The sequence below is a fragment of the Erpetoichthys calabaricus genome, chromosome 18, assembly GCF_900747795.2.
Source record: "Erpetoichthys calabaricus chromosome 18, fErpCal1.3, whole genome shotgun sequence".
Classification (NCBI taxonomy): Eukaryota; Metazoa; Chordata; class Cladistia; order Polypteriformes; family Polypteridae; genus Erpetoichthys; species Erpetoichthys calabaricus.
In genome coordinates this window covers 75,818,658-75,836,152 of record NC_041411.2, presented here as the reverse complement: position 1 = coordinate 75,836,152, position 17,495 = coordinate 75,818,658, and the positions used below count along the sequence as shown (strand labels likewise).

The window sequence follows — 17,495 nt, the reverse complement described above, 5'->3', positions numbered from 1 at the left end:
CATACTTAAAAGCTCAAAGGGCACGTATTGATTTGTGCTTGAAAAACAAACTCTGTCTCTCTCTCTCTTTGTCTGCTCCTGACGGAGGGGGTGTGAGCTGCCGCCTTCAACAGCTTTGTGGCGCGGTGCTTCGCATACTTAAGCCAAACAGCCCTATTGATTTGTTTGCTTTTCTCTCTCTATCTCTGTGACAGTCACTGCTCCTGACACGCACTCCTTTGAAGAGGAAGATATGTTTGCATTCTTTTAATTGAGACGGAACTGTCATCTCTGTCTTGTCATGGAGCCCAGTTTAAACTTTTGAAAAAGAGACAAATGTTTGTTTGCAGTGTTTGAATAACGTTCCTGTCTCTCTACAACCTCCTGTGTTTCTGCGCAAATCTGTGACCCAAGCATGACAATATAAAAATAACCATATAAACATATGGTTTCTACTTCGCGGATTTTCTTATTTCGCTGGTGGCTCTGGAACGCAACCCCCGCGATGGAGGAGGGATTACTGTATTGTCGTTTTACTCGCAGGAGATTTGTCAAACATTACCAGTTATTCCACGAGGGACACCAGCAGATGAACTCAACGCATGTTTAAAATCCATGCTTCTCCCATATGTCAGTTATATGTTGCATGTTCTCGGGTAGGTACACCAAAAGATATACACATTTATACACGTAATGGGCAAACAAAAAATGTATACCCGAAAGCACTGCAGTAGTACTCAATGTATCTTTACTTCTTAAATGTTAATGTTTTACTGTTTAATAATTTATACGCTTCTTATATGTTGTTCAAATTCTTTTATCAAAATGCCAGTAACGGCGCACTGCACGAATACACTTGACTTGAGCATTCATAGTATTCATCCTCTCTGTATGTTTAGCATTCATTTGCTCAGAGGTTGATGTGCTTGCTGCTTCCTCAGCAGATCATCTTTACTCCACCCTAGCAGCCCGCTGCTTCTCTTTCGTCTGCATCTTTTTGCGTTAAAACTAATTAAGTTAGTTTTTGTGTTGCAATTACTTAGTAAGTTTTCTTTAACCTTTCACTTAATCTGGCACTTAAATCTTCAATCTGCTTCAAGAATGATTAGCGAAGGTGGTAGGGAATGAGAAAGGCGCCCATACGCATGCACCTCACAGCCGCCCTGCCGAGAGTAGATTCTACAATAAAATAAAGAAAAAGAGTAATAAAATCTTCACCCCAGAAGCGGATAGTAGACGTCACGTAGTATATGTGTACCAAATTTCAAGTCAATAGGTGAAACAGTTTGCGAGCTACAGGCGATTTAAAATCCTGGACAGACAAACGAACAGCTACGGTAGCGTATTATAGAAGATTTTACTGTTTAATAATTTTATATTTATATGCAATGAGCTTCTTATGTATTACTTCATATTCTCATATGATAATGATGTTAATAATGTTGTTTATATTGATTTCTATGTTATTGTAAGTGCTCTTTATTTGTTGAAAAATAAAATTGGCAATTAAACTTATTTTATAAATACATTTTATTTTTTTCCCTTGCACTCATTGAGTGAAGCCACTGGGTAATCAGCTAGTGTTCTATAAATTTAAGAGTGCAAACTACTTTAGCTTTTCAAAATAAACATTTCTGTAGTACTATTGGATCTCCACCCATTGTAACTTGGAGGTACAGGCTGAAATGTAGACTGGACCACTTAAGCCACACACAGCGAGATAACACATGTCTGGAGACTACCAGGGGTGAACTTTACTTAAGTGGAAGAGCACAGTTTGATGGCTCACAGAGTGTCACATTTCTAAACCAATCCAAGGATACATTGGTGCTGTTCTTCAGTTACAGCAATAATCAGATACAAGACTAAAAGAAATGGCTGCTACATCTATGAAAATATATAAAAGTAACCTGTATGTCATATGCTATCAAAAGGTGGTGAAAAGGACTGCGGTTAGAGATGAAGAGCCACAAGAGATACAGATTTCAAAACTTGAAACACCCAAAACAGTGAACGTGCCCACTGACACCACTTCAGCAGAACCACAGCCGAGGAAGCACAACACCCAACTTCTGACATCATGTCTAAACAAATATCTAACATTACTGTCAAAAAGTAAATGCAAACATGCCACGTCATCTTATTGTCAGTGTTTTAACACATGGTATACTGTATACAAAAACCACAACACTTATCTAAACTGTTTGCTGTTATACTATATAGTAATGCAATAGTTAAAAATTGCAAAAAAGTCTACCATAGCAAGCAGTAGCACTTCTCAAACACGCGAGGCCTGGTACCTGTAATGGGTCTCGGTGTGCGTCCGTTTCTTCTTTTGCTGGGCTAACTGCTTATCTTGTGCTGCTGAACTCCTGAATTGATAACAGTAACTCTAGCTTTCCATTTTCTCTTAGTGTCAAGTTTGAGTTTTTCACTCTACCCATCTCTCCACAGGTATTTTACATAGCTGTCCATAACATACATAGAAAATAGGACACTGCAACTCCAAATGTTTAGTGTAAGGGCTGGAGGAAATAGAATTTTTTTTAAAAAGAAACCCTATGGTTGAGAGCATTCTCATTGGCAGATTTGGTCGCTATTCACTACAAACGTAACAATTTGTCCCCAAACGTGTGTAAAGAATCATGTGCGGCCACGCAAGACTAGGGTCACAAGTTAACTTACTGAATTTCACAAAACAAATGAAGCACAAACTGGTCAAAGGACTTCCTGAAAATAAAATTCTTGAAATTAGAGGTTACCATAACGCAAGCCACATTTTGGGTGAAAATGTACAAAGCACAGACATACTGATGATCCTTAAAAAACTGTATTAAAGAACAAGCCTTTGCAAGGACAACAGTACTTTGGGGGAGACCAGAGGGAGATTATTCTGCAGGATCACCGAGAGAAACTTCAGATAAAGCCACTTTACAACCGTAAGGAATTGTACAGCTGGAGTAGTCAAACTAACCATTTGGATAGTCATATATTTCCAGTTATTCATGGGAAAAAGTCTAGTGATAAGTCATTCAAGATTGGTTTGCTAAAGGGCACATTAAAGGATGCTGGTTAAAAGTAAATTTCACATAAACACTAGAAGATTTCACATACAGAACTACTGTATAAATATGTGGAATATAAGTATTATGATGGATAGTACTTTGGGGCCCTTCAAAACTTGTAATAAAAGTTATATGAACAGGGTAGGACAGTCTAGGCTGGACTGAATGGCCTTTTCAACAAAATTGTTTATGTACTAAAATAGAGTTTACGATAACTTCCAGGCTAGGGCACCAAATATAGCAGTTGACAGGAGCCAGGAGAAAAATGTAAGTGTTTTACTCCCAATAACGATATAAACTGTTATTCAACAAATACCGCCTGTAACCTTTGAACTATCAGTTTTGTTGCTCCGATGTCATATCAGGACACAAACAAGTGCCGTCTAATCTCAATGTTAGCTACACATTAATCTGTGGATCAAATTCTTCACATATCAAATACCAAACACTCAGAGCTGAACTTTTAAAGGCAAGCAGAATGAGCAGATGTGAAAACCCAAAACTATCAGTTACAACTTATAAAATTGGGTCTAATTCTTGTTGTGAGATGATGAAACTACAAAAAGAAAAAAGAAGTGAAGAGTAGCAGGTGATTACTGAAACCATCAGGAAGGTGATAAGACAATGTAGAATCATTTTTACTGCAATCAATTTAATTCAGATAAACCAACAGAATAAGCAACTATGATAACTTACATTATACAAGACAAAGACAACTTCAGACACCCCCCACCCCAACCACTCTTCACCCTTGCCCTATTAAACATGGAAGGTTCAAAGAGAGGACCAGAAAACTTCATGGTTTTAAGAACTGACCTCATCTGCACATAGGGAACAGAGAATATTCCCTAAAACACTGTACCCATCCAAGTGATTACACAAAAATAAGAACAATGAGTAAAAATGCTTAATAAGCCATCTTTTGTCCCTAAGGAAACTAGCACCTGCACAGATAATAAATTACCATAGCTAGGACAAGCAGTAGGTATGCTGAGAACAGCAACATTTATTTATTTTTTATATATATATATATATATATATATATATATATATATATATATATATATGAAAAAAAAAAAAGGTCAAGCAGGCAGCAGTTCTACTAATGTAGCACATAATGAGACAACATTCACTGAGGAGCAGTGAATCTGAAGATTAACTTTACACTAAACATATTGGAAATTAATAAATTGGAATTTACCACAATCAATTAATAGATACAAAAATTGGGTATGTATAACCAGAGTTGCATCTAGGTCCGATTATCTACTGGGGAAAAAGATGCCTTTTATTGGGAAATCCACTAAATGCAAAATCCACCTAAATCCCAGTTTTGTCCTACAACTGTTGCAAATGAAAGTACAGTATCAGGAATAACCAGTCATTGCCAAGTTATGTGACATTGTTTATTTAATTTGTACTTAAGCATCATGTTTGCAGTCTCCAAACTAAATGTTACAAATTTTCCACTGTAAAATAAGTTAAACAATTGGATCTCTGATTACAAAGATCTCAACTTAAAACAACTTGGAAGATAAAAAACAAGCTCGTGAAATACAAAAAGATTTGTTTACAGCCACATTGTGATTGCAAACAAGCAACTTCTATATGATTTTTTTTTTTATACAAAGAAAGGAAAGTAGTTCTGATAGAGATTTGTAGCAACTATCGCTAACATGGATGCATAGTACAGTAAATTGTCACTTTTTTCAATTTTTCACTTTCATTGCCTGGAGTACAGCATGCAATGTTGCTTTCCAGGCTACAGGGACATGCAGCACTGGAAGGTCCAGAGAAGAGTGAGTAGGCTTATTAAGATCTGAGAGGTATGAGCTATTAGGAAAGAATGGAAGGAGCTGAACATTAACAGTGAATGCAAACGGAGATTAGGAGGACAACATAACTGTTTAAAATTATGAAAGGGATTAGTACAGTGGATCCAGTCTGTTATTTTAAGATTAATTGAACAGGAACATGGGGCAGAGTCAGAAACTTAAGGGTTAATTTCACATGAATGTTCGCAAACACTAAAGATGTGAAATAAAATTAACAAGTAGTGTGGTGCACAGTAGGTCTCCAGGAATATTCAAAAATCTTGGGATAAACTGCCTGAATCTGGGTGTGCAAAGTTTGTAGAGACTTGTCAAAAAGCCTCAAAACTATGTGCTGCCAAAAGGAGCTTCTACAAAGTACTGAATTCTAGGAAGGAGAGATTTCAGTTAGATTTAAATAAATTGGCAAACCATTCTGAAAACATGTTATCACTTTGTTATGGATTATTGAGTATAGACTGATGGGAGAATTGTAAATTTATCTATAAAAAAATAAAATCTATAAACAAAGTATACTGAAAGTGAAGAAGTCTGAATACTTTGAATCTAACACAGCTGTGGGTTTTTTCTTGGTAAATGTGCAATGTAATAAAATCTAGTAAAAGATTACATTTGCCATAAAGGAGCATTATTTATATAAAAAAAAAAAAAGCAGTAAGTGTAAACAAGACAATTTTATACAATGTCAAATTGTGGATTTAAAGTACTTCTGTGGAATGAAACCTGACAAAGGCAAAAACAGATGTAAGCCCAGATCACGCTATTCTAGGATACCCTGAGCTCATCACCAGTGGTGATCGCAGCAGAGCTTTAAACAGACCTTTTCTGGCTTTAATCAGGTTAGTGTTCACACTTACTGAACCAGCTAACTATACCTTAACAGCATCTTCCGGGTTTGAATTAAACACTGCAAATAATGAGAAGGTTTGCTTTAAGTGGAACACATGAAAATATATCTATATCTATGATTGATAGAGATGAAAAATATATATGATAGATAGATATATCTATCTATCTATATCTATATATCACATATTAATAAATAAAAAAAAAAAAACACTACTGTTGCCCACCAGCCATTAAAAACCACACACACTTGCAATTGTGGTTATGAACACTACTCTGTCCTGAGCCCTCACTGTTTTACCTACAACACGTAAATGTTACTAAACAGAAAATTAAATCAAATGGAGTAGTGTGAACAAAAATCACAAACGATTCTTATGGTGATTAACCAGGAACATTCCAGATACTGTACCATGAGAAGTTACAGCACTTAGTGCACACATGCAGCATCCTTTGCATGAATTAAAATTAGAGTAAGCAGACTGTAGTTGACCTCTGGTAAGCAGAGATCATATTTGGCATTACAAACTAGCGTGGGTGGGAGAACAGCAGCAATTATCAAGAAATGATCTAAACTGACAGTTAATAGTAATATTTTCCCTGTTGTCTGGATAAAGAAAACATAAGGAACAATGACTGGTAAAGGGTGTAAAGTATAAAGTGACTTCTTTAAAGAAATATTCTTACATAGCATGAGAAACAAGGTCAAAACACTTATTTGTGTTGCCTAACAGTTGCATATAATTACACATCTATTTAAACGACAAGCAATGGTTAAAATGTCAGCTCATCTGTTCCACAGGAAAAGTTAAACATTTGGCAAATGTAACAGAAATCTTGGTAAAGTGATATGGACAGTTGGCAAAAGTTTATCTTTATGAATGTAAGCTGCACAGATGAAGGGTGGGAAGGGGCATGGACTTAAAAAAAAAAAAAGGCAAAACGCTGACATCAAAATCACCAGAACTGGCGGACCAGCCCCCACATTTCTTCAGCTGCTGCAGAAGTCTTACCAAATAAGGCAAGTGAACAGAAAGCAGGGACAAACTTCAGGTTGGCCAGCCAGTTAATCAAATACAAAGCAGATTTAAAGGGGGGAAAAAAGTAATCTGCACAGAAATCATGGGGCTCTCACAAAAGTGACAGAACGGTTTGTTTCTAGCCAGGCTAAAGGCTAGAAATGCTAAAGTGTTTCAAAATGATGGGCTGATGTTTATCACAGTGCACTCTAACATTTATTTGGTAGAAGTTTCACGATGAACACAGTTACTGACATTTTTCCCTTAATCATTCACCCAATTACAATTGCAGAAATACACATTTCAACTGCAATAAGCACTGAATTAATATCGTGACCTTCAGTTTTAGCCCAAGAAAAGTTGGAGTGATTGAAATCTAGGCAATAAGGGAGAGAGATTGCTTTAAATGATTCACAGATACAACCATTGCTAAATAGCTTTTCTTGAAACATTTCTGCTGAATAAATTGTTGTCTGAAAGCCCTCAATACTAATATGTTAATAAGCATATACTAATATGCTAATTTGCAGCACTGTTCAATGACCATTAGTTTTTTGTTTTTTTTTCCTTCCCCATTTTCTCTATCACTACAACCTCCAGCAGGTCCAGGGAGAGTCCCATAACTATGCCCATCTTTTTAAATTACCTTAATTTGAGGGGTCTTTCTTGAAATGATATTATCAGCATACCACAACATAGAAAAGAAAAAAAATAATAGAATTGTTCTTTTAAGTTACTAGATAAGTCCAGCTTGTCAATGACATAGACCCTCTAGCATTTATAGCAGCGAACCACCTCCACATTAACTCCCCAAATAATGACAGGGACAGCGAATGTCAAACAGTTCTTCGGTTTTGCTGATGTTGAGTCTCAAAGTTCTCTTCCGGACTCCCACCTTCTGCCTTAAGCTCCTTGTTAATAGACCCCATTGATACAGAATCATACAATTTCTGCAAGGGACACGACCTTCAGTTATATTTACAGTCACAGGTGTACAGAGTAAAGAGAAAAAAAGACATGACTGTTTCTTGTAGTGCTTCAGTGTTGCTCACATCCACATTAGAGACCCAGACCTGGAGCCTCACAAAATAGTCTGATGGACAAAGTTCTTTACCCAGGAGACCATCGGCTCATCCACCTACAGATCCATTAACATGGAAGGCTGGATGGTTTTGAAGGCATTACAGAAATCAAAAACACTATCATAGTGCTGCCACCTTTGTCTTGACAGGAATAAGCCTTATGGAACAAGGTAAGTAGGTAGGTATGTATCTTCTGTAAAAAGCCACATTTCTCTTTTGGGACAATTAAAATTTTATCTAAGCCCTAAGGTACCTGGAAGGTGTAACAGTTATTTTTTTTTTTTTTTTTTTTTATATATATATATGAGACCAAAACCAGGACAGATGTTCAAGGTAGCAAAGTAATAAACATGTCAAAATAGTGCTCAAAGAACTATGAACCACATTTCATGTAACAAAAGGTATATTTGTACGTAAGTGATCAGTATTACATCATGCAATATAATGGTGCCAGAGACAAGGTGAGGAAATATTTAGCCTGTATGTTTGTCTTTCAAATGCATCCTTTTACAGTATCAGTTTATTTCCCTACAAAGGTTTTGAGTGAGCATATCAATATAAAGCTCAAATCAAGACAAACACTAATACTTGCAGGATTTTAAGGAGCCAAGGTTCCCACAGTCCACCACCACCTTTAAGATCAAAAGAACTGTGTTCACAGGCTACCAGTACTACCATCCATACCTTATGACCAAAGACATCAAGTGTAATCAGACATGAAATTAAACTTTCAACACACAGGGACTTTGACTCTTTCTTGCAATTAGATCAGGCAGAATGAACATTTAAAAGCAGATGTGTAAGCTATTCAAAAACAAAACTGCCTAAGTAAGAAACAATACAATATTTTCAATCCAATGTTGAACCATAAACACATTCCCATCCAGAATGAGGTACCTACTAGTATTGGAACTCAATTGCAGCATTAAAAAGGGTCACAGAAAACTCATTTTAGTCCAACATGTTCATATTTGTTAACATTATTGTTTGATTAGATGATGATTGCTGTGATTAGTCATTGCCAATTTATTCCTACATTTCCCACCACAGTGGCATTTGACTTCACCCTTTTTGGTTTAATTATGCTTGGACCTTGCAAACTAGATGTTTCTTCACAAAAGTTCTCCTGCATTTCTGTATGCTGTTGAATATTCATAGACAATATTCATCTCTAGCTAGTCAGTGGGAGAAGGCCAACTTTCCTTTTTCTTAAAAACAAAAAATTGACCATAATTTGCTAAGGGCTCATCACTGACAATAACCAACAAAGGGTATCACCCTGACCATATACCTTGTACTTCTTATCCTCTAAAAATCATATTGTTCTTGTGCTTGAAAATAATCCTCTAGACAAAAATCAGCTGGATGAGCTCTGCACTGCTTACATTAACAGGAAATCGTGTACATACTTCTGTGAGGAAGCATTGTGAACAGAGCACTTTGGCAGCTGCCCAAAATCAGCACTAGTGAGGGCTACAGCAGAAGACTCCTACTTTGGAGCAGGAAACTGCTTGCTCCAAGGGAGATTGATGCAAAGTGACTCCATAGTGACTTAATTAAACTAGCATTTTGGTCAAAGAAATGGAGACTCCACAGCAGATTAGTCACAATGGGCACTCAGGATCCTGGGCCCACCGAGTACTCCATGTACGATTTAATACAACACCACAAGCACTGGACAACTCATTGATTTTATATGCAATTGTCAGAGGCACAAATTACAAAATAAGCATCACCAATATATACACACACACCTAAGCCACACATTTGCTAAAATAGAATATTCCATCTCATGACCATAAGGTTTTATCATAACTGGATTAAGCACAAGACCGGAACCAAGCCCAGACAGGGGAGTTCGTAACCTGCAGGGCAAACACACGTATACATATTCACTTTGTTGTTCTGTTTGTTAAGCTATGAGCAATTTCACTAATAACTCACTTTGTTTACCCAATATGCTACCAATACGACTCTGAAGACAAAATAGATTTTAACTTGTTTGAACATCTAAGAAGTGGCCAAACAAGTCGATTTTTTTGTAGCATGATGTAACCCATGTTAGGTCTCACCAACAGGAATTATAAGATTATGACATACACCCACTATCAAGGAAAAGGTAGCTTACTACATTATGGAACTCCTGGAGTTACTGTCCAGGATACCCTAGATGGGTTCCTAACACACAGATAGCTGGGTATTTAATAAAAAGATGGGAACACACCCCAAATTAAGCATGCAGTGCCCTGAAGGATGTTTCTATATCAACAGATAGGCTAAAAACCAATACTTGGGGTGTATTAAAACTACCGCCTACAGTTCATAACAGACCATGTGTGCAAGAAAGAACACTAAGGCTATAGTAACTATCATAGCTATGCATCGAAGCACACAGAAACACCTATTAGGGTAGGAAATTGAACTGTCAATCCCCCAAACCACATCTGGATACCAATTACTACAAACACACACGCTACATTGTAAGGCCAGCCTCCTTGTTTTTTCCCCCAGTGAGATGCATATTCCTTTCTGTAGCTTTCACTATTACATTCCACATTTAATGGTCTAAAGTAGCACTGAAAATAAATTTAATCACAAGTTCTTTACCTCGGAATTTTTTCGGTGGGTTGTTGAGATCCCCAGCTTCTGGCTGAACTACACAACGATCATCAACAAGCCTAAAGGGAAAACAAACTGATTAACAGGGAAAAAAAAATATGCAGGCCCTGAAACTCCCTATGACGCACACATGCAATGAGAAGCTTTAAAGGCAGGTTAACACTAAATCTCTACTTTCCAACTGCAAACATGTCCAACAATCAAACATTTATATATCAGGAGGTCCGAGTTTAGAGACAAAAGAATCATGTGTTCGTTTTTCATAGAGAAATATCACTCTTTTTTAGTTCAGTTTTACAACTATGGTCAATGTGACATCCCTCTAAATACTTTAATACTATGGTGGGGGTAGTAACATGAATTGACCAGAACCAAAATTTCTATTTAAGAAAGCTACTTATTCCCATCTTGTAATATCAGAAGACCAGAATGTTCAACTGGCTTCCACTCATAAGAATTCACACCCATAAACAATGAATTCAGAAAGTATTCAGACCCCTTCACTTTTCAAATATGTTGCAGCATTGCTCTAAAATCATTTTTCATTTATTCCCTCAAAGCATTCAATACCCCAGAATAACCAAGGTGAAAAACAATTACATTTTTGCAAAAATATCTAAATCCTATTTTGGCTTTGTCATTCTGTGGTATTGAGTATTTCTTGATATGGGGAAAGTATTAATTTTTGGACAAGGCTGCAACATAAAATGAGGAAAAGTGAATTCGATCTGAAGACAATGAACATGGCATCAACTGGCCAGCCTTGAACGGACTAATAAATCTCTGAGACTAGATTAATTCTGTAATCTTGATGCAATGTGCTTTCAACTTTAAATTTTTAACTAAAGCAAATAAGCATTAGTCAAGCAGTCAGCCTAACTTGTTTTCTTGAATATGCAGGTCTCATTTACACAACTGGAAATAAGTAATAAAGTTGTTTCATTGATGACAAAAATATTGCAAGTCTCAAATCTGTCCCACATTAGAATCCACATCCGCATCTCTCAATCCTAAATATTTTGGTTTTTTGGAATATTGCTAGATAACTTCTTTCCGAGTTTCACTTATAAAGCAGAACATTTTACTGAACTCAGACTCAGCTGAAATTTCAAGAGCAGATTGTGTTCAGCGAACACATTTAGAAATATCCAACAGAAGATGCTCAAAACAGCCCGTTTATTTACTTAACAAGAACTGAAAATGCAGCTCAGACTATTTCCAGCCTTTTCTTTGTCAAATGTAAACCTTTAAATAAGGCTCAAAATATCCAAATGTAAAAATCTCAGTATAAAGGTTAACATGTCATACAAATACAGCTCTATGCAAAGTCAAATCCAGATCAAAAAAAAAAAAAAAAAAAAAAAAAAAAAAAAGATACCACACTAGCTAAGCTAGCACAACATAAAAAGCAAATATTAACTGCCTTACGGAGTTCCTCAGTAGAATGATCTAGGGCCTACAGCTTCTCCATTTGGGAATAGGGGGTTAGCCATGCTGTATAGTGCTGAATACTTACCCTAAAGTGCTAATAAAGCCATTGACAGACCCCTCAGCGTACAGGGAGACTATGTCCCCAATGTGCAAAAAACTTGACATTTTATCAGACATCTTTTCTTCTTCTCCCTGCAAAAGAAAACAGTCAACCTTTAGCTATCAAGACATTTTAGAATATACCATTAAAACCATCAAAATATCACAACTTACACTATAAAGTGCGTATACTGAACAGAATGTTATATGCAAGTGAAACAAAATACGGAACAAGAATTAGGCACAAAACTGAAAGCAGTTTTACCTTTTCAAGCAACTCAATATATACATATTTCTTAAAGATTAAAACATCAAAAATAATTCATTCAATGCTAAAAACACTTCCTTCACATTATGTAATGTTTCAAAACAGAGGATCACAGACTGAAGATGACTGATCACATACACACACATTCACTTCCAGAAATGATTAAACCAACAGCTACGTACAACAGTATTTCAGACAACCAAGAGAAAGATACTGGCAAGCGATAACTGTCAAAATTATCCTTCAAAGTTAGAGGACAATGATTTATGACTGGATTGTAAATCCTCTTAAGAGGAATGAAGGGGGAAAAAAAAAAAAAAAAGTACATTTTCAAATTGCAGGTAGAGGGCAGCACAGTGGTTAGTGCTCCTGCCTCACAGAAACTGTTGCACTTCGATACACCGTTTATGTGTACAGTAGTTTACTCAGGGATCACTTGGATTTCCCTTAGACATACTGGATCAATGATGGCAAGTTAAACAGGTTGTGCTAAATTGCCCAGAATGAATTTATGTATGGTGTGTAAGGAAGTATTGTCTGCATTGGATTGGTTTATACCTTGTGCCAGACCCTGCCAGGGTAGACACTGGCTCCATGCAACTCAAGCACCTGGATTTACACTCTGAAATGCAGTTACGACTTTCAAAAGAGGATTTTTTTTTTTTTTTTATATAAATAATAATGCTAAACTTTGCTTATGTGCTCAGACCTTGGAGTTGGATAGAACTTGACATGCTAAAAGGAAGTGTTTCAGTGGATTGTGCTTCAGTGAGTTTACAAACAGATATACACCATGGCCAGCATTTAGACTGGTACTTGTGTTTAATAAATGGCAATTCCCTCCATCGACATTAGCCTGCATTAAAATAGCATCAAACTAGTAAAAAGTGATTTCCCCAATTAAAGCATTTATACAAGCCAGTCTCCTTGGGGTTTGGTGGGGCTTTGGTTAAAAAACAACCTCTGTAGCAACTGAAACTTGTGTCAGGTTCCTTCAGTGAGCAGACATACACATACCACTGCCACCTACAGATCCTATTCAACTTTATGTCAAAGAGGCGGGATAAAGTTAAATCTTGAATTCCTGATACTTTCCAACTGTAGGAATGAGGTTGCAGTCATGCTGGTATATTGGAATCAACTGCAGGCATGCATTAAACCAACTCATTTGACAACCAATACATCATCCAATGTTGCTTACTTCAATCGCTTCGACAAGTGCACAACCCACCAATCCGTATAATCATTCCAGAAGTGAGAGTTATTAAGCACATGCCTTTGACCTATTGACCTATACATGACAGCACACAGTCGTAAAATTAGCAAGCTATCTGATGTGCTGGGATTTGCAGGTTTATATCATTAAGGAAGAGAGTCACTGCAGGATATAAATGCCTTTTTTCTATTTCTCACAATTCTAAAATGAACAATTTCATTACAAATGAGACCTTTAAGCCCAGTTAAATATTTAATTAAGCTTTCCACTTAATATACAGTATGCTCTTACATTAGTGAATGTAAATCACTACCGGAAGATTTGACGGATAGTAGTACTAGGTACAATTTTCATACGTTCACCATTGATGTGCTAGACCCCTAAATATAACTATGCAGTCAAAGCCGTGGGGAAGAGATATGTAAGGGATACCAGCTTCCCTTTGGTGGACAAGGTACACACACACAGCTAAAAACTTCTTAATCTGCTAGTTCGGTTTTAGTCTGAGAGTTGCTGTGTATAATCTCCTCGGGCTAGGTGCATCAAGATTCTGCAAAGGCACTTTGCTGATGAACAACATCTCTATACAGGAGCACCTCAAGCCTCCAAACTGCTCAAATTCACCGACATGGCAGTGTCAATCTGCCACAACCAAAGAGTACCAGGACGTGTCAGATATACCAGCCGGTTCTTCAACTACTGAACCAGTACATGGTGACACAAGTAAAGGGTGTAGTGCAGAGATGAGACAATTCCTTCACAGAAAGCAGCCAATAGCATTAATCTCTCTCATAACATGCAGCGCGCCAGGCCATAAGCAAGAAGCTGAGTTCAATAGTGTAGACAAAAAAAACTATTTTCAACTGCACAATTTGAGCAGGACTGGGAATAATATATTTCAATGGGATTTTCAGATAAACAGAAGTCACCCTGACTAAAAATACACTATAAATTTTTGTACAAATTTTCCATGATTTAGACTATTCAGAAATTAGCCAAATCAGGGCATTAAATGTAAACTGTTCATATGTTGCATGACTTTTATAAGGTCTATACAGGAAACATTAAGTCACTAATCTCTAATCCACTTACAGCACTGTTCGGAGTAATACTCAACAAGATAACACTGCTTAATGAACAGTCAATGGTGGTAGATTACTATTCTTGTAGCACATCACACCATTTTGCTCCATTAGAAGCAACATAATCAACTTACAATAGCACAATGGAAAGACAGTGCCTATAAAAAGTAGGCATCCCTGTGGAAGCTTTCACATTTTATTCTTATACAACATTGAATCTCCATGTACATAATTCGGCCTTTTTGACATTGATAAAAAGAAAACAAAAATGATTAATGACAAACATGTGCAAAGTGGTCTTAATTACAAATATAAAATACAACAGAATTGATCACAAGTAGTTAACTTAAAAGTAGTAGATTTAGATCCAACACATCTAAATATTGACAACTGTTAGTGGGGGGAGAGAGAAAGACAGCAAGCTATTTCTAATCTATGTTTTTAATTCTTATAAGTGCCAACATAACATTAGGCTTCATGGCAATAACTCCTGGTAAAACTGGAAATTATGGTCAAAGCTGCCTCATCTTAAGACTACAAAATGACAAAAGTTCAGAAGCAATATCTTCATGACCAAACAGTTAACTCTGTGAGGTGGAATACTAAAGGGCTGAATCAAGAATTAAAGAGAAAGTATTCTCTTAACAAACACGTCTAAAACACTACATTTTTTTTTTACAGGAGACCACTTATTCAGCAAGGATCAGTTTCGGCTACAGAGACTGGAGTGGCCAAATATTCCATTCCAGCTTTACAAAGAAAACTTGAGATGTGGGAATTCTTATATATAGAACAAGTGTACAGAAGAGAGTATAAACACACCTTTAGATTGTGATAACTGCAAGGCTATACTGGTGTTCAATCGTTTCTATATGGAAGCCCTCAACTGTTAATTACTGCAAGGTCTCTTTTTGGGTTTGTATTTGCTTGATGTTCTGCTGCATTTCTGTGAACAAGCAATAGCTATAAGTGAAAACAATAGTATTTTATGAAACTCTTCAGCCAGAACACAGATTATTCAGTAACTTCTAACAAAATATAGAAAGTGAAAAAGAACACAGAGGTGATAGGCAGGTCTTTCCATTCAGGACAACTTGCAGTCCCCACTGTGCTGAATATGCTCTCTAGTGACAGAGAAAATTGAAGCTGGCTTTTTAGGTGTGTGACAGCCAGCAAAGCCTAACTTTCCCAGAAAAAGTCTGAAGCTTTAGCTACCAGTTAAATACAGTGCAGATAGTCCAGAAATGTGGCTCTTTTAACGGTTAAGAGCCACAAGATTCTACTATGTCTCAGATGAAGGTACCTCAAAGACTGAATACTACGAAATGAAAAGCGTACAAAACAGAGTTTGACCTTTTTTCTTGTACCTTTTATAATAGCCAAGATTCCCAATTCAGGACAACTATCTCCCTTGACAGTATGCTGAACTGATGGCAAGTATGAAAGTAAAAGTAATGGTCTTGCGGACATGAAAGGTGGGATAATCCTGCTGCCACCTGCACAGTTTGTTAGCCTTAAAACCTGGAAGGATGAAACAGAGTCAACACAAGTGCAAAAACTGCTTACAAACTTGGTAAACAGAGGAGTCTTCAAGGTTGGGAACTGCTTATTGACCCAATTCACTTACCACACAATTGCATACATCAACTAAAGCATGCATGCTCATTAAATTAATCTTGGAAATACAACTGCGTCACGTCAGGAGTCAGTGACCCGAGAACAACCAAAGGCCAGAATCCCAGAATTCAAACACTTAAAATTCACACTTTCAACATTGTGCATGGAGTGGATGCTAACCCAGCAAGCCTGGCTTATAATGAAGTCTGCTGTATGCACCATCAGTTTCGGGTTGATGTTGAATGTCTACCACTTCTTGTCACTTCATAATTAGTTTGAGGAGGCACCAAAGTATTGAATTTAAGAGTTGAGGTGCGGCACGGTGGCGCAGTGGTAGCGCTGCTGCCTGGCAGTTAGGAGACCCGGGTTCGCTTCCCGGGTCCTCCCTGCGTGGAGTTTGCATGTTCTCCCCGTGTCTGCGTGGGTTTCCTCCCACAGTCCAAAGACATGCAGGTTAGGTGGATTAGTGATTCTAAATTGGCCCTAGTGTGTGCGGGTGTGTTTGTGTGTGTCCTGCAGTGGGTTGGCACCCTGCCTAGGATTGGTTCCCTGCCTTGTGCCCTGTGTTGGCTGGGATTGGCTCCAGCAGACCCCCGTGACCCTGTGTTCGGATTCAGCAGGTTGGAAAATGGATGGATGGAGTTGAGGTTGAAGCTTCCAAAATGAAGCCAAGCTGTAAAGTTATATATTAAAAAAAAATTAAGATGGGGAGAAAAAATGGATTTGCTGTCACTTTTCAAATCAGTGTTAATTTTCACTTTTGTTATTGTGAATTGCAATTGAGCTCATAGGATGAGGAATGCCATTTACATTTAATAAATGAATTCATGGAAGCCTTTTGATGTCCGCTTTAAAATGCAAAGCCTGGTGTATTCGCAAGCTACGAACAACTCAATTAGCTTGCTATTACTTAACCCCCCCTCCCTCCCCCCCTTCATATTTATGCAACAGATTTAGTTTCCCCTATAAAGGGTTGAAGTTTTAGTTGTGGCGTTTTAACACTAAAAGTGGGCCTTTGGGCAAATTAATCTGTTGCAGAGTTTGTGAAGTCGGCTACCAGATTTTTTTTTTTTTAAGACCAGAAACGTGTCCTCATTAAACAGCCCAACACACACACACACGAACATTTTGTAACTCTGAAATGAGTCCCCCTCCCTCCCCCACCTTCCTTTTAACACAAATCTGAAACAAGGTGGGAAAGATTTGGAAAATTCAAAATAATTTCACTTGTGCAATAAATGGTATTCTTCAGCAAAATAACCAGCTAAAATATTGTCCATATACCTGATGCAAACAAATCACACTACAACAAAGGTCAAGCCTTGGTAATATTCCAACAA

The 17,495-nt window shown here is 37.2% G+C and overlaps 1 protein-coding gene and 1 long non-coding RNA gene across 2 annotated transcripts in view; one reads left to right on the top strand and one right to left on the bottom strand.

Moving 5' to 3' along the window:
* The window catches only part of LOC127526220 (uncharacterized), a 388,781-nt gene that overhangs the window by 226,041 nt on the left and 145,245 nt on the right, over positions 1 to 17,495 (top strand). The gene's annotated exons all lie outside the window — the stretch shown is intronic.
* Positions 1 to 17,495, bottom strand: part of LOC114669269 (inositol 1,4,5-trisphosphate receptor type 1-like) — a 186,557-nt gene that overhangs the window by 140,872 nt on the left and 28,190 nt on the right. The window contains exons 2-3 of the mRNA XM_051920995.1: positions 11,959 to 12,065; positions 10,431 to 10,501 (exon numbers count right to left, since the gene is read on the bottom strand). Coding sequence (XP_051776955.1) covers positions 10,431 to 10,501; positions 11,959 to 12,050 — 163 coding nt within the window. The 5' untranslated portion in view covers positions 12,051 to 12,065. The remainder of the gene's footprint in view (positions 1 to 10,430; positions 10,502 to 11,958; positions 12,066 to 17,495) is intronic.